Source organism: Atractosteus spatula, chromosome 3 (assembly GCF_055471065.1).
Source record: "Atractosteus spatula isolate fAtrSpa1 chromosome 3, fAtrSpa1.hap1, whole genome shotgun sequence".
In the NCBI taxonomy this organism is placed as follows: Eukaryota; Metazoa; Chordata; class Actinopteri; order Semionotiformes; family Lepisosteidae; genus Atractosteus; species Atractosteus spatula.
In genome coordinates, this window is record NC_142708.1 from 3,305,811 (window position 1) to 3,331,845 (window position 26,035).

Below are 26,035 nucleotides of genomic sequence, written 5' to 3' on the forward strand. Positions count from 1 at the left end.
AACCATGGAATAGACAAATACAAGGGAGCATCATTTTCACTTGTAATTAAATAATTTTTATTTATATTTGTGATTCAGTATTATTCCTTTATTTGTATATCATTGCTGTTTCTTCACTCAAGTTCTGTGACCAGCTAGGGGAGAACAGTAGTCTGAGTGTGAGGTTGCCAGGAAACTAGTAATCCTGTTCATTTTGTTCATTCTTAGAAGCTTGAAAGATAAAGACGGCAGTCCACCTGAAGAGGAATTAACATCAAAATGCTAAAGGTAAGGAGAGATGAAAGAACATCCACATTTTAAAAATGTACATTTAAAATCTATATCGAGCCGCTAATGATTTGAAAGTATAATCACATATTCTTTTCCAACACATTCACTCGCATAATACTGTATATCCTCTCCTAACAAAATGAATCCACTCATTCACAAAGAGTTCACTGCATTCCTATTATTCAGGAATATAGGGTAATGTACAGTAACTAAAAGTAAATACTAAGGTTTCATTTTTAAATCATTACAGGCCATAATCCTGTAATATTGGGAATTTGTAAAGGTAGGGATTTGCAGAGCTAACATTTCAATTGAACTAGTTTGGAAGTGATTCTTGCAGCTGGTATAATTATGTCATAACTAATTATGTCTACATACTCACATGTCATTGTAGGACTGAACTGAAGCTTATGTCCTATTTGTAATAATTTGTACAAATCTCAACAATAATGATACTTATAAGTCTTATATATAAAGATACTTATATCTCTTTAAAAATGATAGGAGGTCATTTAGGCCATTCTGTAGCCCTCTTTTCTCCTGTCTTTTTCTAGTGTCGAATGCACATACGCATATTTAGAAAATGCAGTTTTGCATTTTGCAGTTACCAGACATACTGGTAGTTGAATTGGCTTCTGTAAAAATTGGCCCTGGTGTGTTTGTGTACATGTGTGCCCTGTGATGGGCCTTTTGCCTGTTGCTTGCCTGGTTAGGGTCTAGCTCCTCTGCGACTGTGATTTGAATGGATGGAAACAAGGAAAGGCCACTTGCTAGTTAAGTTGCTAGCAACCTGAGATAAGACAAGACCACTTTATTGGCCATATACAATTTCTTGCATTAGGAATTTGTCTTTTCGCATACCCCAGCTTGCTCTCCATGAGACACAAAGACAGGGGGAGAAGCTTGGGGTCAGAGCACAGGGTCAGCAGTTGGGGTTAAGGGCCTTGCTCAGGGGCCCAACGGAGTAGGCCGCAGGATACGAACCGGGAGCAGTTCCAGCCACAGGCGCAGATCCTTAGCCACAGAACCACCGCACTGCCCCATCAGAAACTCATGAGAAACCCATCATGCTTTTCCTTGAAAAAGTCCCACAAAACCAGCCTTAACACGAACACGAACACGTACAGATTCCAGTCTCTGTGTAAAAAAGTGCTTCCTGTTTTCAGTCCTGAGTGTGCCTGTGCTTACTTTTCATTTGTGCCCTCCAGTGTTTGCATGACTGAGGATCTGTAAAGAGTCCTCTGGTTTGTTTTGGTCAATACCTTTCAGTATTTTAAAAACCCGAATCAAGTTCCAACAGTATATAATCGCTTTGCTCTATTCTAAAGAAAAGGGTTTCGTTCGAGTGTTTTCTTTATGGTGATTCCCAAATAAATTCCTTGGTTTTAACTTTTTGTTTTTCCCTAGGGAAAGACTGAAAGGGGCACAGAATAAAAAAAAGAACTTCAAGGAGGCTTGTGTTGGCAGGCTTCACCTAAAAAGAAATGCCTTTCATTCACCTTGCGGAAACAGCCCAGAAGGCTTGAATAGGGCTGGAACAATAGGACCCACAATGGCAGGTCAAGTGGTAACTTTCAAGAACAGTCAAGAGTCTTATTCTCATTATACTGTTATGCATACGACTATATTTGGTAGCTGATTATTTTTATTGCCTCTCTGCCAGTCTGGGACTGGATTAATCTGAATTGCTGGACAGAAGGAGATAGTTAGGGATGCTGGTTTCTTAATACCGAACATCACTTTTCATTTTCCTGGGAATGTTCAATTCAAGAGTCAATTTAATTAAACTGAAAAAAGCAAAGAATATATCCTGCAATTATATTCTTCATGTTCTTCTTAATATTATTGATGAATTTTCAGAAGATCACAATAATAAAGAAAGGAGAAAACCTGAATGCAAAACCTGATGCAGTTCAGCATTCAAAGATGTTCATGTAATCACAAGCATGCATTAGGTACAAGGTCTATTTTAAACTTTCCAAAAATTGCAATTTGTATTCTCAGCTTGTAATGCTTGTATTGATCTGTTTCCAGACAAACACAGATATGCATTACCAACATATTTACTGTATAGTACAAAATATATTTACATTAAACTGTTCATCATCTAAGCAGCACCGTAGTGCAGTGGTTAATATTGCCCCCTTGCAGGGTTGGGGCCTGGAGTGCTACAGTATGGGTGGATGTTTATTATTCTCATAGCTTACACTGAGTTTCTAGTCAGTAACATAAAAACTCCTTTCAGACAAAACTGTTGGATATCTAGAAGATGTGAAAGGGACACCATAAATGAATCTGAAAAGTTGCTTAAATTAAAAAATATAAAAAAATATATAAAAGTCAAGGTTTTATGCATTAGATATCTGTCTCTGCATGTCAACTTAAGCAGAATTTTATTCAAAAGTATTAGTTTTTTATTCACAATTATGCATTGGTTTAAAACTATTTTTGTTTGAATTAGCCCTGAAAAACAGCAGTGTAACCAGAATTGCAGTAGACAAACTGTGACCCCAGTAAGGCCATTTTCTAAGGAGAAAAATGACCATCATTCAGCCTCTTCTGTCCTGCAGGTCTATTAAAAAGATGGGGATTTTCCATTCACAACCTAATGCCTTTTTTTCCGGCAATGGTTAAATTCTGCAATAAAAGGAACAGAACCTGAACTATCGAGTTGCCATCAGGAGAAGAGTGAAGCTTGTTTGCCCTGTCTGTTCACGATGAGTAATGTCAGTGGAAATTTCCAGGTACGAGAATCGACCACATTAAAATTCATAGGGCCACATCAGATGAGCTTTCAGTCACATCATCTAACTAGTCACATTTTTCTTTCACCAGTTTAACACTCACATCCCTCCCTGTGTTTTATAGGAAAAGGGGAGGCTAAAAATGATTCTGTTGTCAGGGATGTCTCAGGTCTCCTTAGGTTGCATTACCCAAAACATGTTGTTCATTTTGCTTTTTTCTTGCTCACAATTAGAACAAACACTGAAAACAACACTTTGTTCCCATCTACTGGGACTCAAGTGTATCAGTATTAGGAGAAGATTCCATCTGGTGCATTAGCCATGAGAACAAATGGAGGTAGAAGAGACAGAGGACAGCAAGAAGAAAAATAAAAAGACTGATTTATCAGGACAAGAAGGTGAAAATATGCAACAATGTCTTTTCTTGCTGACATGTTCTTGCATTTAATTTTTCTACTGATGTGAGAAACCAAAGCACAGCAATTATTTCATCTTTCCACATTCTCTGTTCCATACTTGTGTTTCATTGGGACTTCATAGCATGAAACAATACAATGAACAAAACAAATACCTATAACTACCACTCAGCATTCCTTACAGTGATTCCAGCTGTTACAGGTTGTGTAGCTGCTGAATTCTAGGGATGCAGTGTTGTTTTATACCATGGAAACCTTTGGAATCAGAGCCACAACTGTTAGTGTGTCTTGGGTGTGGCGTGTGTAGAAACCCAGGAAAAGGTTTTCCCAGCCTGGCCAAGAGCACAGCCTCCTCTCATACCACACAGAGAAACACAACAACCATGGTACAGCACTGAACAACACATCTCTTTGCACCTCTGAGCACGGACACGTTAACAAATGGGATATTTCCTGTCGTAACTCGCACCACGCTTTTACAGGCATTTATAGAGTGCAAACCTGTCACATGTCATGCAAATTAAGTGAACTGTGAAGATTTAGCACCTCGCCAGGTTTTACAGATTTTGGCTTTTCACAACTTTCCCCCTGTTCTCCTTCTTCTGGAAAATCAGGTGCTCGGTGCTTAGTTCTCCTGTGCTTGACTATCCCTGCTGCCTGTCTAACGTAATACAACAAAAAATAACCCACAAAGAGGTCAGGGATTAAAATTTCAGGGAAAAAAACAAATTATTTTACGGACAATTTATTTAAGTGAAAATGCACTCATTTAAGGAAAAATGATAGAGATGATCCTATTCTAACACCTGGGAACACAGAGGTGTCCCCCAAACTGGAGGAGTGTAAACTGACCCTGAAGAGGAAAAGTCACATGCCCCGCAATGTAGCTTGAAGTACTGATACTACCAAATCAACAGATAAGACAGTATGTTAAGACACTTTTAAAACGAGATTTATAAAAAAAAAGTGTTAAAATAATCATTAGTTCAGTCTGCCATAAAGATTCTTAGTTTCCTTATAAAATATATGTGGTAGTATTAAAGTAATAATTAAGACATATTTGTGTAAAAATGCAGATGTCTAAAAAACATATTTTTTCAAGTTTTGATGTTTTCTGCTACAGAACTATCATACCAAGTGAAGTAAACCACTATTATTTACATCCATGTTAACTAAAACAGAAATGTTTTGCTTTAATGCATCACTGAATTTATATGAACTTTCCACACCAAACCAACAGTCATGACACTGTAGTATTCCTCCCAGCAAATACAGAGAACATCTCAGAAACCAAGCATTTGGAAAAACAGGAAACGCTGCCATATCGAGCTAACTGTATGCTTGTTCTAATAAACAGTAAGCAAAGCTGTAAAAATTTAACAAAAACCAGCTAGTAAAAATCTTTACTGTAATACTTATAGTGTTATGACCTCTGCACCGCAGATCAGAGCCTACTCCATTACACAGGGCATGCCACAGAAGCTGAGAGGCCCACCTGAGTTCCCAAACACGCCATCATCATGTGTGTGAGCAGTTTGGCAGCAAACATTGAGAATCTGGAGCAGAACACATGGGACAGGATGGCCAAGCAGAATCCTACGGAGAAGAAGAAAGTATTATTTTAAACTTTCTCAATCCTTCCTAATTTTAGTATACAGTATGTTGATTGGTAAATGATTACTGACGACATACTGTACTTGGCCAACTCACCTTGTCATGAAAAAAGTATATTGAATATATACTTACTTATATCGCTGAAAAGTAACATTTTCCCTCAGTAAGACTAGATTATAGAGCTCTCACTTGATTAAACCTTACAGTTGATCATTTCCTGAAATGTTTTGATCATAACTCGATAAACACATAAGCACATGTTTTTCTTATTTATGAGAAACATAAAACTCTGCCGAGTCTGCTAAGTCTTCTGAAACTGGTGCCACACCATTTTCAAAAGGTACAGTACAAGTGGCCTAGATCAGTCTGTGCTGTTTGGGTACAAGTTTTAGAAACCCATGAGCTCATGACCAAAGGAAACCCAGAACCAATTAGTATGAAAGATTGTAAGGAGACGTTTCTTTGAAGCGAAGAGCACCTCTCAGCCCTACCTGAGATACAGATGAAGCCCGCAGTGTAGAAGGCCTCATTGTAGGAAGGCAGGCTATCGGTCTGTGCATACGCTGTGTAGATGGACAAGTGGGAGCAGGCACACTCCACAAAGTTCGCTGTGTCGTCCACCACCCGGCAATACTGACTGTCTGAGAGCCAGCTGTGGAGGAAAGAAGCAACAACAGAAATGGAAAAACAGCCCTGGAGATCCAGGAAAATAGTCCCTTTGGGATGCAGTCTCCTGCATGCTTTGGGTGTGTTATGGTGGGGGGTGAGTACTGCATGCTATCAGATTTAAAAAAGATCTGTCGTATCAACATCAAAACAACCAATTTAACGGATATTTCCCCGGGAATAAGTGGGAATCTGGAACCAGCCACCAGGCCCATCTAGTGTCTGCGCTCTGGGGAGTCGCACTCTGAGTAGGACAGTACCTTTCAGAAGCCTGGTTCCACAGGAGGCACAGGGACTGGCCTGGCTTGAGGCGCCCGGCGGGAGTGTGGATGCGATACTTGACCTCATTATTACTTGAGAGAGGCTGGGATCCACGGCCTTTGAGACTCAGAGAAAAGATCTACAAGACAACAAGAGCACTTAAAACCGCAGGACTGGTACAATTGGCATCAGCTTCTTAAAACGTAAACTCCTTAAAAATTTAACCCAACAAAACATCTTCCCCACTGCAGCAACATCCAGTGCAGACTCGGTTTAGGTATTTTGAAATCCTCAACATCATCAAAGTAAGGCAGTAAAGTTAGTATTTTCTCATCCTGCACAGGCATTTCGCCCAAGGAAAGGGATTGGACTGGGAGATAATTATGGTGGCAAATGTTGAGAAAATGAGAAATACTGGTATAGTGGATTATTTTATAATGTAATTTTAAGTAAATACTTAAAAAAATACAACTCAATTGCATTATTTTGGTTATTACTGTATATTTTGTATTTGCACTGGAAATGAGCCTCACTCTTGTCTGTCTAACACTACACTTCCTGGTTTACATTATTTTAAAAAAACTGTGCCCTTGGCGATTGGCAACATGATGCTTACTGTAGGTGTACAGCAGTTTAAGTAAAATGTCAAGATAAAAAACTTCCTTTTTTGATAGTCTGAGATTTAAAGCGCACTAAAAAGAGGGCAATAAACATAAAGCTGAGCATTTTTCAGATAAACACACCTTGGTTGATAAACACAACAGCTATAATCCAGACCATGGAATGAAAAGCACGGTGCACTTGCACACATTTAAGAAACCTTCAGCATCTTCCTGATATCTGCTGTTGAAAAGATCAACTGATTGCACACTGAATAGAAGCCATGCTGTGAAAAACGAGCAGGAGCACAGAAAAAAAATCTGCCTCTGTATTGGTTGCCCCTGTGTAATGAGCTTGCCTTGTTGTTGAGCGCTGTGGGCTTGCTGTCAGTGAGAAACCACTGCTGGCTGCTGTACTCTGTGAATTGCACTTTCTCGCAGGCGGCCGTGGGGACGCGGTCAGGGGGCAGAGCTGGTACCTCCAGCAGGGCTTCTGGAACCTGGATTGAGTCCCCATCCTTCCCTTCAAAGGCGTGCCCATTGATCTGCTGGGGGTACCAGTGGAAGGCCCCAATGGAAATGTATGGGCAGGTGTCTAGTATGGTCTTACCCCTGCAAGGCAAGGCAAGACAATGAGAACAGTCAGACTGCATCAGGAAAAGAAGAGAAGGGACCGAGCAATACTCTCTCTTTTTTGGTACATTAATTGAAATATCAGAGTAATTCAATTATTGGGCAAGCCCTTAATGGACTGGGATGCTTTTTAATGCTGAAAGGGGTCTCTCTCATATATGTCTCAAAATGACACTCATTACACCTGAATTGGTTAAAGGCTTTTTCTTTGCCTTTCAGTCTGGGAGCACTTCTGCAAGAGCAGGGCACTGAAGCAACACTGTAAACGGATCAGAGTGTGAATCAGTGTTACTTACAAAGGGTAGAATGAACCCGTTCTAAAACAAGGCTCAGCATTTTATCCCAAAAGGCTGATTGTACTGTAACTGCCGAAAGATCAGGGAGCTCTGAGAGCGATACGGGCAATCCGCAAGAGGCTCACGTCAGCCAGAGATAAAATACCGAAAGGAAACTTGGCAGTAGGGTGTTTGCTGTTTCGTGGAATGAAACGCCGAACTTTAATTTGGATCCAAAAATAAAAATCTCTGGCCGATGGGAGGCATACTTCGCTGTAGGCACTCCGTGTCCTTCCAGGCTCCCACAATGAGCCCTGTACAAGCGTAAGCGCAGAGATTGGCAGGGGGCCCTCAGTGAAGTCTCATGAGGCCGGTTCCAGGCTTCTTACATAAACAGCCCATTAACAGACACTGAAATCAATCACCCTTATCTTGTTTCACTTTTTTTTTTATCTCTAATGTTCTTACTTAATGGCACGAATGAAAAAAAAAAAGCCCCTTTGTCTATGATGAGTTCTCTAAGCAAGCCTGTGCTGGCTCTCCTGGGTGCTGCCCTGTAGCGCCCTGCTCTGTAAACATTCCTCAAGCCCCTCTCCTCCGTGACGCAGGTCGGCCCGCCGCTCGCGTCACGCCGCGCTCCCCCGCTCTGTCTGCGCCGCCTGCTGCGCTGGGACCGACGCAGGACTGCATCGAGGGGCTGCTTCTTCCAGGCCAGATAAAGGAAGTCAGCCCCCGTCCTGGAATGGGCTAGACTAGCTGTTGGCAGGCTGCTGGGAGGCCAAATGGCCCTGTTACTCAACTGCTGCACAAAAGGACCGCAAAGTATTGCATTTTAGAGATGTCAGCAAAACGGCAGGGGCTATTCTGTGATCTAAAAGTTCACGTTTATAAGAACGCCACGGGTCATAGTGGTGAATATTTCTGAATCTACAAGTGTTCAGTGTAGCTCAGACAGAAAAGAGAAGATACGAGCACTGAAGCATCCTGTACACTGGAAATGTGCCGCGTGGCCGACTGCGGACGAATGAAATGGATTGCTGAACAGTCTGTGTTGTCGCTTTTTATTTGCTTGTCTTGTTTCGAAAACGTCTCGATATGAGGAGCTCCGCAGTAGCTTATTCAGCAAAGCTTCCACGGAAAGATATTGCCGCAGTGGAGTCTGAGCCAACCGACGGGTTCTCTCACTGAGGGGACTGGCAGGGTTTTACAGTGAAAGTGCCCTGTCTCCTTCTTTGTTCAGTCTTACTGTTGACTTTGGTTCAGTGCATGGAAAGACTAATACAGTTCAACTAAGAATATCTGTAGGGGATGGATTGTTGTTTTTTTTTTCCAGGGAAGTGAGGGAAAGTTGATAATTGGCTGTTTATGAGCCCCGATTGCAATAGAAACCATAATAAAAAAAAAATGCTGGTTAAGCTTTTGTGTTCTTTTGCTTAGAATTGGTCATTTCTCAGCCTTTTATAACAATAACAGATCACAGGATGAAAAATTACAAAGGGGAAAGGTCGTTTTGCCCATCTTGTTTGTTTGGTTGTTAGCGGCGTATTGATCTGAGAACCTCATACTGCCATTTCCTGAGGAAGCCCGAGGAAATCGTTTGCGCAATACAGATGATTAAGCCCACCAGGTAATCGCTGTTTCTAAAAATACTCCTGCGGCAAGACAAATATGGATTGTATGAATGGAAGCTGTATTTGGATGAGTGAAAACTACGGGTCTTCTTACATTAACATCGTCAACAGTCCAGCTAAACTCTCAGGCAGACATGGACTCTACTCAGAATAAGCAAAGCAAGTGTCGGACAGGCCATCGTGCAACGGCGTTACCTGATTCCCTGGGAGCCACAGGCTGTGTCAGTGAGGAGGGAGAGAGCAAACCGCTCTGTGACCTCAGACAGCTGGCTGAGGCCTCGTGTGTCTTTGCGGGCGGGGTTGGCCATAGCACACAGGAGGTCATAGGTCAAGCTCCTACTGCTGTCTGCCAGAGAGCTCTGCTCGCCCTCCATCAGCACCTAGGACACACCCAGGCACATGAGGTTAGTCAGAATGAAACGAAATCAGAGGACTCCTGTGTGAAAAAAATACAGGCCAGCTGCAAAAGAGTGGTTCACTGCCCACTGTCTCATCGTGAACAGGATTGTATAAAGAAAGAAGAATGAAAAAGAATTATCATTTTAAGCTGCTTCAGTTAAAGAGCTGAACAGCTTCGTTATCTTTAATCTCATGCAGTCTCAGATGTACCTTACCACAGTTTATCTTGTTTTGCAAGGACTTTTGAAAATATGTGCATGTCAGGCGATACCATACTAAGAACCTTCGGCGTTTAATATTCTGCACAAGTCCAGAAATTACACCAATAATTTGTAATTACACAATTACAGATCTGTGCTGTTAACTTAATTTACTGTAGGTGCCAACCAAAGAGCCCTTTTTTAAGGCTGGGATTAGCAGAAAGCACTGAAATTGACAATTCTGACATTTTTCAGTCAAGTGTTGGAAAAAAATATCCATAATGGATTCAGATAAATGTCACAGATGTTGAAATTCCAGGAGAAATTTCAGTACTAATAACCTCATTGGTGCTGGGTAGGCACCATCAAAGAGATTTAACTTTCTTCTTTACGTCTCAAATGTTACTTGTCTATGTGAGAAATGATAAGTGCCTGAGGAAAAGCAAGGTTTTGAAACCTTTTTTTAAAGGTTCTCAATAGTTTCAATAATTTAATTATGGGGACATGACAAGCCAAAGTTCCATCAGTTTTATTTCTGGCAAATCTCCACCTTGTGTACCATCTACAAATGGAGTTCTGGCACACTGTGAATGTCAGAGAATTCAGAATTATATATTTTATTATGATCCCATACGTATTGTACCAGACCCCGGCCCAGAGCTCTTAAAATGAGTTTAACAATCAATTCTCAACAGGATAGGTCTGCTTTAAGATGTACAAAGTTATAACGGTACTCTTCCTGTTGCTGATTGCATGAAATATTTCGCATAAAATGGGATGAAAAGGTTTTTTCAGTAAGTAAGAGATGAATAATGTAAGAGCTAGTAATCAACAACAACCAGCTGTTATACAGTTATCACAGTATGATTAGAGCCACTTCACACAAACTTTTCATTTAGAAGGGAAACAGGTTTCCTTTGGTCGTTGTTGACATTTTCTCTGTTTGGGTATTTACACTTGAACAGGTGAATGGATTCTACTCTATGAGCTGCTATTGTTCAGTCTGGTAACCACAGTGAAGGTCAGTTATATTCATGCTTATGCTTGCTGACTGAAATGTGGCAGAATGAAATTGTTTTGTACAAAAAAGGAGAGATTAAATTATACTGCCTTGAAAGCAATACCAGGCCTACAGTACGTTGCCTATTGTTGACAACCTGGAAGAAGACTGGCGCTAAAATATATATCTTTAATTTATTTTTACCAAGCGCTCAGGGACAGCTGTTTCTTCTGCCATATTAATCTTCCCCTGCACTTGAACTAACAGATGAATAAATGAAGACGCAAACAAAAAACTGAAACTCTGCAACAAAGAGCAAACTTTGTTTTGGAGTGAGCTAGGACCAGATGTGTTTCCTTCATTGCTGGTTCCCACTCATAGTAGCTAGGGTTACCTGAGTGCCCCAGCACACAGGTACACAGTGTCTGTTGCCCCTGTGCAGTTGTACAGGCACTTTAAGTTGCCAGATAAAGTGTGGTTAAGCACTTTAGGAATCGCTAACTTTTGAGTTTCAAAAAAACTCTTAAGGTTAAGTCTACTGTCCCTATCCTGCCTTCAGCATTTCATTGGCTACTGTACAGCAGCACACAAACCAAGTGCCACACAGCAGCTTTTCTGCACCAGCAGTCCGACTGCACAGCGGATCTATTAAGGAGGAACTTCGGGGAGGCCAGGTTGTACAATTTAGCTAGGACACCGAGGGACACTGAAGTGTTGAGCTCGTTGTTATGAGCTGACGAACAGTGATAAGGGATCTTTAATGACCTCAGTTTAAAGCCCCATGATTGAGAGCTGTCAGAACAAAAGGTTGGTGCCTTTCTGGGACACTGCATTGGAGGTTCTGATCTGGATGGAAGATCGCCACCTACTGGTTTACTAATCCCATTTATAAGATCAGCAGTAGCACATGGTGCGCTTATCTGGAGGTCTCTCAGGCAGCAGTACGGCAGAGATAAATACATTAAGGTTTTTTACATTTCTGCACGTCATAAGACTTGAAAGAGAAAAGTCTGAGGAGAGAAACTGGTACTGATACTTCTGCTGACAGCTTTGAGTGGATACCAGAGGTTAATAATGTTTCAGTAACATACTATATCACAGATGGTATTATTACAAAACATGTTTTGAATCCAGTTGAGCTGTCAGTTACTTAATCGAATCCTTAATTAATCTAATACTATGATCGATCTGAACACAGTGATTGTTTTCAGTTCCTGACTGTTAGACTGTTAGAGTCTGTCTTTTAATCAGGAACTTAATAAAACATGTTGAGCAAAAACAAAATAAGAACACTTGCAAAAGTTCCGATCCAGCAGCTTGTTAGTTCAGCTAAGGACCCAGTTAAGTAAAGAGCTCAGCTGGAATGAAAAGCAGCAGGTGTGTGAGTGCCCAGAACCAGGATCGGGAGCTCCTGTCCTCAAGCGTGGTGCATCGAATTACCAAATCATTTATCCTTCATTTATCAAGGGCTGGCAGGCTAGAGAGCTCGTTTAAACCTGGAGACTGGAAAGCTGCAAACAGGTTTTTCTTACAGCTTAGCATAATAACAGATGAAGCAGAACATAATGTATAATATTATAAATGATACTTCAAAACGTCAACTTCAAAAAGGCCTTTTCTAGTTACACCATATTAATGAAAAATGGTATAATTAACATAATTCATAGAGCCCAACTTTTAAGTTCTAGGAGTTTTCCTTGAACTTCCAATAAAAATGCCTTTATATGGATGGAAGGAAGCTCTAAGGCGAGATTGAAGTTTTAAATGTTGAATTTGCACTGATCTGCACAGAACATGGGAAATACATTCTGACTGATGTGAACTCCAAACTGGACATTTTCTGTAGAGTCTGAGGCCAAGAGTCCTTGGCGATACGGACAGTGGAATTGAACATGGCCTTGCTAGGAAGAATCGGTGCAGTGTCTCTGTGGCTCAGGATCTGCGCCTGTGGCTGGAAGGTTGCCGGTTCGTATCCCGCGGCTGGCAGAGGAATCCTACTCCGTTGGGCCCCTGAGCAAGGCCCTTAACCCCAACTGCTCCAGGGGCGCTGTATAAATGGCTGACCCTGCGCTCTGACCCCCAGCTTCTCTCCCTGTCTGTGTGTCTCATGGAGAGCAAGCTGGGGTATGCGAAAAGACAAATTCCTAATGCAAGAAGTTGTATACGGCCAATAAAGTGATCTTAAAAAAAAAAAGAGCAGTGATGCCGCTTCTCACCTTCGCTAGAGCAGTAGTGACAGCTGTCAGCTGCTCCTTGGTGACCTCTGCCACGACCTTGCTGGCCAGGTTCTGCAGGACGCGGTTGATGATGCTCTCTTCCAGAGGCTGCTGCAGCTGCTCCACCAGAGCCCACACAGCCTGTGTCTCTGGGTCGGACACAATGGTCACATTGGCAACACTAAACTCTGGGTGCACTTTGGCGCCCCCTGTGGGCTCAGAGAGCACCACCTGGAACCTTTTGGGCAAGGGGTTGGAAGAGGCCCGGTCAGGGGTGAGGGAGATGTCCAGTACTGTGCTTCTTTGCCCAGCTTCAAAAGTCAACAGCCCCTCTGATTTCACAAAATCCATCCCAGCTACAGCCGGCCAGATTGATGTGGGTCCCGCTGGCTCGGCTTTCTTCAGTTCCTAAAGCACAATAAAATCAATATATCTTTTAGTGTATATATTAAGCTCAAGTTTATTGTCATTATACTCATATACGGGTAATATGGTATAACAAAATGCTATTTAGCTAGCTCTCAGACGATGAGTAGTACAAAAAACAATACAATTGTATAATAAAAGAAAGACAGAGACAACAGGCAGTGTGCAAAACAACAGGCAGTGTGCAAAACAATAACAGGCAGTGTGCAAAACAACAGGTAACAGGTAATGTGCAAAACAACATCAGATGTGCAAAATCATTCATCAACAGAATGAAATAAAGGATAGAAAATTATGGGGAGGGAGCTTCTTGACATGTGAGGTAGAAGTAGATTTCAATGTGTGTTTGAGTTTTTAGTAAGAGAGAAGGCACTTTGAGGTTCAGATCATAGGTGAGAGAGGCTGGGAGTTTAATAGTTTGATAGTACAGGGGTAAAAACTGTCTCTGAGTCTGGTAGTCTGGGCCCAAATGCTCCGGTACCGTTTTCCAGATGGTACAGGGTCATACAGTCTGTAGCTGGGGTGTATGGGGTCGTTCATGATGCTTAGAGCTTTCCTCAAGCACCGTCTGTCATAAATGTCCTGTATGGATGGGAGGGCAACCCCAGTGATGGACTGGGCAGTTTTCACCACCCGCTGTAGGGCTTTGTGGTCAGCAATACTGCAGTTGCCACACCACACTGTGATGCAACCTGTCAGTGTGCTTTCTGTAGTGCATCTGTAAACATTAGTGAGGATCTGGGGACATATCTTAGCCTTCTTCAACCGTCTTAGGAAGTACAGGCGCTGTTGCGCTTTCTTGATCAGACAGGTGGCGTTGAGAGACCATGCGAGGTCTTCAGTGTGATATGGACGCCAAGGAATTTGAAGTTACTGACCCTTTCCGCTTCAGTCCCGTTGATGTGGATAGGGGCATGTCTGTTTTGCAGTTTTCTGAAATCAACGATCAGCTCCTTGGTTCTGCTGACGTTGAGGGTGAGGTTGTTGTCTTCACACCACGTTGTAAGGAGATTGACCTCCTCCCTGTAGGCTCTCTCATCACAACTGTGGTGTCATCGGCAAACTTGATGATGGAGTTGGTGTTGTGTGTGGCCTTACAGTCGTGGGTGTAGAGGGAATAGAGTAATGGACTAAGCACACAACCCTGGGGGACCCCAGTGTTCAGAGTCAGTGTGCCGGAGGTGTGGTTTCCAAGCCTGACAGCCTGAGGTCTGCCTGCCAGAAAGTCCCGAATCCAGTTGCAGAGGATAGTGTCGAGACCCAGTGCACTGAGTTTCTTGACTAGTTTCTCTGGGATGATAGTGTTAAAAGCTGAGCTGAGGTCGATGGATATTAGTCTTGTGTATGTGTTCTTGTTATCCAGATGGGACAGGGCCGTGTGTGTGGCAATGGAGATTGCGTCATCTGTGGATCTGTTGGGCCTGTAGGCAAATTGGTACGGGTCCAGTGTGTTCGGAATGGAGTCCTTAATGTGCTTCGTGACCAGCCTCTCGAAGCACTTCATGTTGCAAAAGCTGCAGTCAGCGGGGCTTTGTGAAACAAAACATTCTAGACTGATCATATCTGGGAAAAGGGCAAAGGAAATTTAAACCTCAGTGTTGCTTAAAGTAAATATTTCCTATGTCTGATGCCAGGCTTTGACAGGACATGCCAACTGCAGATGTATTTCTTGGTACTGAAAAGATTATTGTAATATGGTATTAAATGAAACATCATGGGTTCGGGGTTTATTGTTATTAAAACAGATTGCACAAGTTAAAATCCCTGGAGGCTCAACGCGGGTACAAAATAATTTTACAAACACTCATAAATCACAGCGGCAAACAGTTGATGTTAATGCAGTTAACATGCAGAGGCATGGTGATGTGGTTGATAAAGCTGCTGTATCACATTACTGGGTCCTGTGTTTGATTCTGTCCTGGGGTGCGTTTGTGTGAAGTTTGCATGTTCCCTCACGTTTCTGTGATTCTCCTGCTGCTGTTCCGTTTTCTCCCATAGTGAAAAAACACACTCTTCAGACTAACATCCTCTGAAGCCCACGGTCAGTGATCGTTGGTCTGTAGTCTTCACATTTCACTCATCTTAACTGCAATGTTGCAAGCGAATACTCAATGTCTCCTTTCAAAGGGAGATGGGAAGACCCTTGGACATCTCTTCACAGGTCTGGAGTGCTTCTGTTGCACTTTCAATGGATTTTTGTTGGTTCATAGTTAAAGGGACATTTAGAGGTGCACATACATGGGGTATTCAGTCCAGCACAGGTATCACCTCCCAACAATGCATGTCCCCAACTGTACGGGGTGGAGTCAGTGGGATAAAGTTCCTCCCCCTACAACAGCCACTCTATCCTCACTACTCCAACTGCCCATGTCTCGGTGATCACAGCTCCAACCACATCAGGATCTTGTGGATTTCATGAGGAACCAAGGCTGCTTGTGATCCGTACCTCACAAATTGATAAGATATGTTTTCCTGGCCAAAGTAGATCATCAGCTGCTGGGTTCAAAGTAGCACCCTGTGTAAACAGGCAGGTATCATTCTGGTAACTCTCGACATGGAGTTCCTGCTTAAACCAATCCGGTTCCCTCATAATCAGTAATTTTGTGAAATGTCAAACTACCAGTGTCCTAGGAGTTGCTACACAGGTTCTGTCACACTAAACCCTAATGTAACAGTTCCTTTCCCAGAAGCTGCGTAACAACATGCTTCTAAGCATTGTGTGCCTCGCGCTGTAGGCCCAGTTCTGCAGAACAGCGTGATACTGCATATGAAGTGTCGAGTCCTCTGCACATTCGTTTATCCTGAGATCCAAGCACGCCACCCTGCTAATTTCAACCAAAAAGTTGCCTCTCAGTGCAGGAAACTGGGGTTGAAGAAGAATTGAAAAAGCCTGGCTGTCTTTGACCTGTCTAACACAGCTAATCGCATTCCCTCCTCCTGAAAAAGCCCTCCTGGGTGATGGACCACACAGACCGCGAACACAGAAGTGCTTGTAGCAGTCAGAGCAAGGCAGCCAACGAGCTGTAACGGCTGATAACAAGTTCATTAAGTTGGTTCCTCTTTGAAAACAGTTCTTGCTATGCCCACTGGTCCTTGCTAACAAGGCCAAGGGTGCCCGTGAACATGGAATTCAGTGTCATTTTGTAACTTGGTGTCAAGAAGAGCCTTCCTCGGCACAATGTCTGCTGCCAACATAACCCACAGCATTCTGAGACAACTTAAGCATCTGTTACACATTCCTGACTAAAATGAATGAGTTAGCGTTAAATCTTAAAGGAATCTGTTGAATTATGATACTGCTAAGTTATTGGAAAGTAATACTTGACTAGTTCAAGTAGGGAGCTGCGTCAACATGCGTAGGCTGCAAAGGAACAGGTAAACGTTTATTCCCTGCTGAAAAGAGGAAAAGAGAAGAAAAGGAAACACAACGTTTCGGCTGTGGAGCCTTCTTCAGGTGTGATTCTTCGGGTGTTCACAGGCTCCACAGCTAAAATGTGGTGTTCCTTGTCTTCTCTTTTCAGCATTGAAAAAAACATGCCTTGTTCCTAATATTTAAATATATTATAATACACAGGAATGTTACAAATATCAATCGTGTTTCTGTATTTCAACAATGCATTTTCCTTCAATTTAATTGCATTAGCGCAACCTTTGTTAAATGTTGTTAGTTGCCTTATGTTTAACAACAATTGTCCCAATTTCCAGTGATATATCAGGTCTGGCACTTGGATATCTTATGTCAACAGGGCCTTTGTCGCCTACAAGAGACAAGTATCCCTCCCAGGTAATAGGTTTGATTTATTAAGATCACAAAAATGTTTCTCAGCTCGAACCCGTCCACCTGCTCTGTGAATCCCTGTATATCTATGGGTGTATAAATAAACTTGTAGTAAAAGCCCAATTGCACTTTGTGGAGTGGAGCAGTGGGAGCTGGAGAGCTGTAACAAGTTACAGAGCGAAGGAATTGAATTGGGAGAGAAACAGGTCTAGGAGGTCATTCAGCACAGGGGTGGTTTCATTCTTAATTAGAGGTCTTTAATCATCATCAGTTTGAAAAACGTTCATTCAGCCATGTAAAAAGCTGATTAAAGAATCACTTATTAAACTTTTGTGAACTCAGAAGTGTTTATCACAACTGTTTTTTCTTAGTTGCCAGTTAAAACATTTTAATGTGGTGTGCTGCAGTTAGTTTCAAGTCAATACTGAATATATTTTGTATAAGTACATCCATATGTGTATTTGAGTAGTATAGTATACAGTTTTCAGAAAATTTTTGTGAACACCCTAGGTTGGTCAGCTTTCTCATATATTTTAGACTTAAAACGTAATTTGATCTTTGTGAAATTCTCAATAAAAGGTTAAAATAGCCTGATTAAACATACTGTATTACACAAATACATGTACGCATGTTATGTATTTAGATGATAACCCTCAGATTCAGTTAGTGGTGGCACCTTCCTGAGCAGCAATGGGTCCAACTAGACATTTCCTGGAACTGTTAATACGTCTCCTGCAGTGGCCCATTCTTCCTTACAGAATTGCTTACAGTCAGAGACATTTGACAGTTTCCTCGATTCAGATCCTGCTATAATATTTCAATTCAGTTTAGGTCCAGACTTTGACTTGGTCTATTCTCATTCTTCTGATGGAAATACAGTATTTGGGCTCCATTCATTTGCTGACAGACAAATGATCAATACATGGAAAGTATTGTAACGCAACGGGGGCTCAGGCGGGCGCCCTTGCCGCATCAGGTCGGCCCAAAGTATAGGTGGCTCGAACCCGGGACTTCCGCGTCTCTCTGCAGCGACCCAACCCCGTGAGCTAAAGAGAGATCTCTCTACAGCCCAGTAGCTGTAGTCCTGCTATCACAGGGAAGGGCGGTGACGTCACCTGCTCTGGTACGCCGGCTCTTACACAGTGTCTGTCGGCCGTAAGCGTTACACTCTCCCCCGCTTAAATCGCCGTCCCCGGCGAAGGGCTATCCCACCCCACTTCTGACACCAATGTAACGCAACGGGGGCTCAGGCGGGCGCCCTTGCTGCATCAGGTCGGCCCAAAGTATAGGTGGCTCGAACCCGGGACTTCCGCGTCTCTCTGCAGCGACCCAACCCCGTGAGCTAAAGAGAGATCTCTCTACAGCCCAGTAGCTGTAGTCCTGCTATCACAGGGAAGGGCGGTGACGTCACCTGCTCTGGTACGCCGGCTCTTACACAGTGTCTGTCGGCCGTAAGCGTTACACTCTCCCCCGCTTAAATCGCCGTCCCCGGCGAAGGGCTATCCCATCCCACTACTGACACCAATGTAACGCAACGGGGGCTCAGGCGGGCGCCCTTGCCGCATCAGGTCGGCCCAAAGTATAGGTGGCTCGAACCCGGGACTTCCGCGTCTCTCTGCAGCGACCCAACCCCGTGAGCTAAAGAGAGATCTCTCTACAGCCCAGTAGCTGTAGTCCTGCTATCACAGGGAAGGGCGGTGACGTCACCTGCTCTGGTACGCCGGCTCTTACACAGTGTCTGTCGGCCGTAAGCGTTACAGTATTTTCCCCAGCACTGGTCGTCCTGTCAAGATTTACCCAAAACCAAACCAGAAAACCATCCAGAAAGTCACAGAGAACCACAAAATAACAACTCAGCAGGGCTCTCTCACATTGGTTAATGTCAGTGTTCATGCCTCAGCCATCTGAAAAAGGACTGGTTTTAATGGGAGGATAGCCAGGAAGAAACTATTAGTCTCTGAAAAGAATATCATTGCCTGTCTCACGTTTGCCAAAGAGCAGCAGGATGATGCACAAGGCTACTGAAAGAATGTTTTCTGAACAGACAAGTCAAAAATGACATTTTTGTACACAGTGAGAGATATTTTGTGTGGCAATAAACACACCTGAGACCAGGCCCTCACCTGCATGCTGTAGCGCACAGAGACGATGGAGCTGCTGCTGGCCTCTCTGGCCACCTGCAGGCTGAGGAAGGTGGTCTTCTGGTGGGCTGCGGGCACGCGGGAGCCCACCGCAAAGTAGATGAGCCCTCGAGGGCTGTCGCTCTCCGGCACGGTGATGTTGGCGAAGCGGGCGCTGTCGTTGATCTTGGCCCCAGCGCCGACCTGGTAGATCTCCACCCAAAACCACGACTCAAACTCTGGCACCTGGCGAGCAGAGCACAAGAGAGCAGAGCTTTTCAAACAGACCCTCCTCTGCTCTTCGCTCTTCACTCCCACGGCCTATACATTTTATTTGCCTTGCAGTAAAGGTAAGGAGATAAAAATTATTTCAAAGAACGCAATTAGGGGTATCAACGGCTGTTAAGGTGGACGCTCTGCAAGAAACACCTGCATGACACTTTGCGATTGATTTAGCAGCCGACTATCAAAACAACCCTCCTCACATTTGTAACCCTTCTCATCAGTGAGGTGGTAAACAGGAGAAATAGCTGAAATCTTGCACTTGGGGTTGAAAAGAAAGGCCTGACATGCACTGATATGCCAAAAACATTTTCTAATGCCAATGGAGGCATGCAGCCGGGGAACTTTCCACTTCTGAGTGGCATGAGTGAAGTCGGATGTCAGGGCAGCCACAGGAGTCCCGTCCTTTATGGAACAAGCAGGTGAAAAAGCACTCGTAAAAGCAGGTGCAGCAGAAAACCTTCACCGCAAATGAGAAGACATAAAGGACGATAACAAACAACACCCCACACCATCAGTGGAATTTAAAACAAGGCTTACATCTGTAAGATCTTAAAACATTACACATCCCATCCCACGGCACTGATCGTAAGAGCAGAGGTGTTAATCCTGACGTCCTGGCTAATATCCCCTCTGGGTTCACCTGATTTGTACAGACTGGACTACTGGACCCACAGTTCCCTTTCAATTCGGCAGAGTGGCTTGTATGTGTCTCCCAGGTGGGGGTGACACTTCAGCGATGAAATGGGTTCCCTTCTATATCGGGAGCATTTTTGGGGAACCAAACACCATATAAATGGAAGAAATGAAAAGGGGAAAACTGTTTAACTCACGGAGAACAGAAAGGTTTATTTGTGAACTGGTGATTTGGCATTCAAATTGCTTGCTTTCCAAGGGCATTCAAGTCTAGTTTAGCAGGAATATTTTAGAAAGTAATCTGTAATTTGAGGGGCTCCTCAGACCTGCTTGCCTCAGACAGGAGGGCGACCTCTTTTCAGACGTTTTACAAGAGAGCCCCCTGGTGGCTCATGGTCAGAATTGTATATGTGCATGTCTAGGAGCCATGTGGTACAGTATGTACACAGTTTTGAACTTTCAAACAAATTCTCACAACCTTCGCAAATAAAATCAGAAGTAAGGTAACTGGTGATCAAGTTATCTATAAAACACCTGCTAAAGGTATAGAAACCAGACTGAATTTCTTCATTTCCTTTTATTCCTAACCAAGCCCACTCTGGTCACACGTTGTGCTTTAACATGAACATCTTCTTCTTCTTCTTCGCAAGAACATGACCCTCATTATTGAGTTCCTGTGTTTTTTTCTTTATTCTTTGCTCAGACCTTTCAAACCAGCAGTGGTCTCTTTAGAGCAAAACAAAAATGTCAGTGCCGGGTCCCATAGAGGGAGATGGTTGTGGATGGAGGATGTTGTCAGTGTCAGAATGAAGAGTGAAAAATGAAAGAACTGTAAACACGAGGAATGTCTTTACACAAAGGGTGGTGGGGGTGTGGAACAATCTCTCCAGCCATGTTGTTGATGTCGATACCCTGAGTTCTTTCAGGAAGCAGCTGGGTGAGGTTCTTCATTAGTTACCTACTAACTCCCAAAATAAAGAGCTTGATTGGCCTCTTCTCGTGTATAACTGCTCTTATGTTATTAAGATAAGACCACTTTGTTGACCATATACAATTTCTTGCATTAGGAATTTTTTCGCATACCCCAGCTTGCTCTCCATGAGACACACCGACATGGAGAGAAGCTGGGGGTCAGAGCGCAGGGTCAGCCATTTATACAGCACCCCTGGAGCAGCTGGGGTTAAGGGCCTTGCTCAGGGGCCCAACGGAGTAGGAGTCCTCTGCCGGCCGCAGAATTTGAACCGGCAACCTTCAGGCCACCGGCACAGATCCTTAGCCATGGTGCTAAGACCTTCTGATTTTTGTTTGCTTTTGACAAAGATAAACACTGATAAAATGTTTTTTTTTAACTTGAAAGCTCTGAGGACAGTCAGTATGTGACTAAAATATGTTTTCATGGTGTATTTTTATGTACTATTAGCTTATATACCGTATTTGACAGCTGGGTTATTGTTTTAATTTATGAGGGATTTTCTTTTTCTTCTTTGACAGCATGGAAACTGAGCTTTTTTTCAGCTCTGCATTTTTACTGAGCTTCAGCAAAATGAAACATTTAATGTGAGAGTCGTCACTGTAGTCTTGGGCATTTGTACAAGGCAGCCTAAAAAATGCTCAGGGAAATCACAGTCCAAACCATGAAAGGAAATATAACATGAAATGTTTCCGTTTTTTAAAATAATTTGGGGTCAGCAGAAGTAATATAAAGCATAAATGTTTTATGTAGTGCCAGGGAGAAATTTGTACATTTTCCTAGCATAAAAGCAAAAGAGAAGCTACTCATGTTACAAAACCACACATGAAATAAAATCTGGCATGTGTACGACTCCTCATTTGTCTGTAACAAAATCAGAAATAGTGGATTTCTAAAAACTTTCCTGAAAAAAACAGTTTTCTCCTGTAAGCCCATAATAACAAAAGATTAACAACAGGAGAAGTCATTATATCTCCATGGAAGACTTACTAAGAGTTTTATTGTTGTTGAAATTGTGTGCGTCTAGGTAACTAAATAAAATTATTTTAAAAAAATTATCATATAACGAAGGTGAATTTATTTAACAGGGACAATATAAATATTGTTTTTCCAACACTGAAGCCTTTCCACCGATGGAGATAACAGATCATCCATTTAAGAAACTCACCTTGTCTGGTCTGATTTCCAGACTAAAGAAACATAATACTTCTCCTTTCCTGCACAGGGCTGTTCCTGAGGTATACAGCAACTCCTTAGTGAGATTCACATCATGGCTCACTAGTGAGGGGCTGGTCTGGTTCAGCGTTACACGCCAGAACACTGCAACATCTTCAAACGCTCTGAAATCCAGAAGAGGAAACGTCAGGGAATATTTATATATAATTGGATAGAACAATTTGTACTGTATTTGAGAAAACTGCACTACGGTGTAACCTCCTGTCCCCAACAACTGAGTTTGAATTCAATCACTCTTAACTTTAATTATAAAAATCGGTTAGCACCAGCCCTCCCAATGAACTGTAGAGTAAAAGCACATAAAGAATAAAAAAATTGCAGATCATCTGTGAAGACTGGAGGAGATAAGTGGACTGTCCTGCAGTCAGGTTATGTTGGGCACAATGACATCTTCCTCTGAAATTCTCATTTCCTACCTGTTCTCCTGCCTCTGCACAGTCAGCAGAGCGGTTCTGTTCCCAGAGTCCTCGTCCAGCACTGCCCCGGCCTGAGAGGCCCAAGTGAAGCCCACAATGCCGTTCTGCAGATCGCTCCCTGCAACAGAGAGAAGCCAGGAGGGCTGTTTTCAGGGGACGCTGTTACACAGAGAGAGTGAGCGTCTGTGCCGCTGAGAAAGCTGTGAACGCAGATCCATGCACTTGACATCTGGGCCTTGTGGGTGAGAAGGTCTTCTAGGTTTCATTTCACACATTTTCACTGCATTTATCATTGACTTGCATTTTTGTTCAGGAAGCAGCAGCTGAATTAACCCAAGTGCTTTAGATCACATTGAATAATTAAGGAATAACTGGAAGAAAGACTAGCAATGACAAGTGGATCAAAAGGATCCAGAACTGGCTCCTTTCGATATAGTTGTATTTCAACTGGAGTCCAGCAGGGGTCTCTGCTTCCCTGACAGATTAATCACAGTGTCCACTGGTCCATTGGCAGTGCAGTGGTAAGAGTAATATGTTTATAGGAAACAATGCTTGCTGATAAATAAGCCTGTGTCATCGTTGTCTTTGACATAACTTGCCCACACGGTCTGCTGTTACTATACTACATTGTTAACTATTACACAACTCTGTAAAGCCAAAAAATCTGTTGCAAAGGGTGAGATGGCAAATAAAAGTTTTACTGAAGGCTATTTTGCACATCTGGTCTTCTAGAAAAGTTATGAGATTGTGGTTTTTACACAGGTGCCCTTGAGAGAGGTTTCTGTTTAAGTAGTTCTAAAATATTGGTTGTTTTGGAAATTAGTGTGTTCAGAACATAACATTTTGTCACTAACTGCTAGTTAGAAGAAAAAGGGAAAAAAGCATTGAAAACCAGTATGTCCAACTGGTAAATAATGAGAGAAATAAGTTTCTTTTATACGGTATCCTATTCAGTAAAGAAAGCATGGATCTTCACCAGGAAAACAAAAGTTTACCCAAGATGATGATTTTTGCAAAAGCAGCGAATCCGTGCTCGTCCAGCCCTTCCACAACCTGCGCCCCTCCCTCGGGGTCGGTGAGGTAGACGAAGAACACCTCCTGGCCCTCTGGAACGTCGTCGTCCAGGATGCGGAGTGCCACCTCCGCCTCCCTCTGTCCCTCCAGCAGCGTGAGGACCACAGCCTGCGGCTGGAAGTCCTCTCCCTCGGTGGCCCAGGTGAAGCTCCCGTTGGCCAGGGCGTTCTCAAAAGGAGTGCCTTGCAGGCCAGCAGCCACACGCCTGCCCCCGAAAGTCTGTGCCCTCACCCTCACAACCCCAGCGAACCCCGCGGACCGGCGCACGCGCAGCACCACACTCCGCTGAGTGGCGTTGTCCATGTCCTCCAGGGTCTGCGCCAAGGTCGGCCCGATGCTCAGGAAGCCTCTGACGGCGTCGTTGGACAAAATCGTCACCGCGGCGACGCTGTGCTCCAGGACGAGCCGCGGCCTCCCGTCGGGGGCGGGGGGGCTGCCGTGCAAAACGTCGGCGCTCGTCAGGTTGACGAAGAAGGACTCGTCCTCTTCGGTGACGTTGTCGTTCCACACGGAGAGCCCGATCGCGGCGGTGGTTTGGCGGTACCCGAAAACGAGCTCTCCGTTCGGGACAGCGGCAAAGTCTTCGTTGGGTTTGGCACTGCCTGCTGACGTCAGGTATGTCAGCCTGGTCTGGTTGCTCCGGAAACCGAACCACCTCTGAACGTATAAAGTGATTGTCTGCACATCTTCTTCAACCACAACCTGTCTTGAGTCTGGCGCAAACTGAAAGACTCCCAGTGGCTCGATTTCAGCTACAGTGAATCCCGGCCTAGTGGAAAATAAACAGCCTTGAGCGTTTGCTTTCAGCTACTGCTCTTCAGCACAAACAGAATGAGAACTGCATCCTTCATTATATATATATAACTGTCACACAGAAAGTGAGTAATTACTGTACATTTTAATTTTAGATTTTAACATGGATGTTTTAAGTGTGCACACTGTATCCTGCATATTTTTCTCTCTTGTGAGGTAAAATTGTAGCAGAGGAAAAAAAAATGGATTCAGACTTGAAAGGATTCAGTTCCTGTGTGTATGCTATCACACTGGTGGGGAATCTATAAGATCACTTTATTGGCTATATACAATTTCTTGCATTAGGAATTTGTTTTTTTTTCTTACCCCAGCTTGCTCTCCATGAGACACACAGACAGGGAGAGAAGCTGGGGGTCAGAGCACAGGGTCAGCCATTGTACAACACCCCTGGAGCAGCTGGGGTTAAGGGCCTTACTCAGGGGCCCAACAGAGTAGGATTCCTCTGCCGGTCGCAGGATTTGAACCGGCAACTTTCCAACCACAGGCGGAGATCCTTAGCCACAGAGCCACCGCTCTGCCCACTGCTCTGCCTATGTGTGGGCTGCCATACCTGTAGTCAATCCGTAAGTGATGATTGTGCACAATGTTACAGAAAATAAAGCATGACAATATACAAAAAGTGATATGGCATGCCTAAAGCAGAGTTCGGAAAACTCCTGAAATTAAACACAGCAGGAATGATTATTTCTTTACTTCTCTTCATTTGAAATACAAGGCACTAGGAATACGAGTAAAAGCCAATATGGACTAAAACTAAAAGCTACAGGGAGACCTACTGCCAATGCTGTAAGCGCATACCCACATCGTTAAAAATGAGCTGGCTTCTTTAACAATCTAAAATAGGCAGAGCTGCACGTTCATTCCACTGATGATACACATCCATCGTCTGTATTCATGGATGTGTACAACGATTACACAACGTTACAGAAAGAGAGGCCAAAGAGACGTTGACAAAGAGCACGTCGGTGTTGTGCCAGATGACCTGGTGTGTCCATGTCTGTGGGCTCGGGGACTGTACCTGAACCGAGCCCCACTGGGCACGCCGGACTGCACTGCGGTCAGATGCACAGCGAAGGCCGCAGGGCTGGAGTTGTTCGAGATGGCAGCGAGAGCTATCGCCCTGCTCTTCTCACCATGAGCCAGCTGCACTCTCCCTGGAAACATAACACACATGGCAGCTCACTCAGTTCAACTCAGTTAAATTCAGGGTGCTTTACTGACATGACCGATGAGTACAATCAGTGTTGCCAAAGCAAAACAAATACAGTTAACATAAAACAAATCCCGCCAAAAAATCTACAGATATTTACAATAAAGACACCTCATTAAATATTTACATAAAGACATATGGAGCATTACT

At 43.5% G+C, this 26,035-nt stretch overlaps 1 protein-coding gene across 1 annotated transcript in view; it reads right to left on the reverse strand.

Annotated features, from left to right (window-relative positions):
- Positions 1–26,035, reverse strand: part of adgrv1 (adhesion G protein-coupled receptor V1) — a 186,981-nt gene that overhangs the window by 80,194 nt on the left and 80,752 nt on the right. Inside the window, exons 73-83 of the mRNA XM_088912067.1 lie at positions 25,694–25,829; positions 23,784–24,631; positions 22,789–22,906; positions 22,305–22,476; positions 19,252–19,494; positions 12,925–13,332; positions 9,305–9,489; positions 6,930–7,182; positions 5,971–6,110; positions 5,536–5,696; positions 4,926–5,026 (exon numbers count right to left, since the gene is read on the reverse strand). Of these exons, the coding sequence (XP_088768193.1) occupies positions 4,926–5,026; positions 5,536–5,696; positions 5,971–6,110; positions 6,930–7,182; positions 9,305–9,489; positions 12,925–13,332; positions 19,252–19,494; positions 22,305–22,476; positions 22,789–22,906; positions 23,784–24,631; positions 25,694–25,829 (2,765 nt within the window). The remainder of the gene's footprint in view (positions 1–4,925; positions 5,027–5,535; positions 5,697–5,970; positions 6,111–6,929; positions 7,183–9,304; positions 9,490–12,924; positions 13,333–19,251; positions 19,495–22,304; positions 22,477–22,788; positions 22,907–23,783; positions 24,632–25,693; positions 25,830–26,035) is intronic.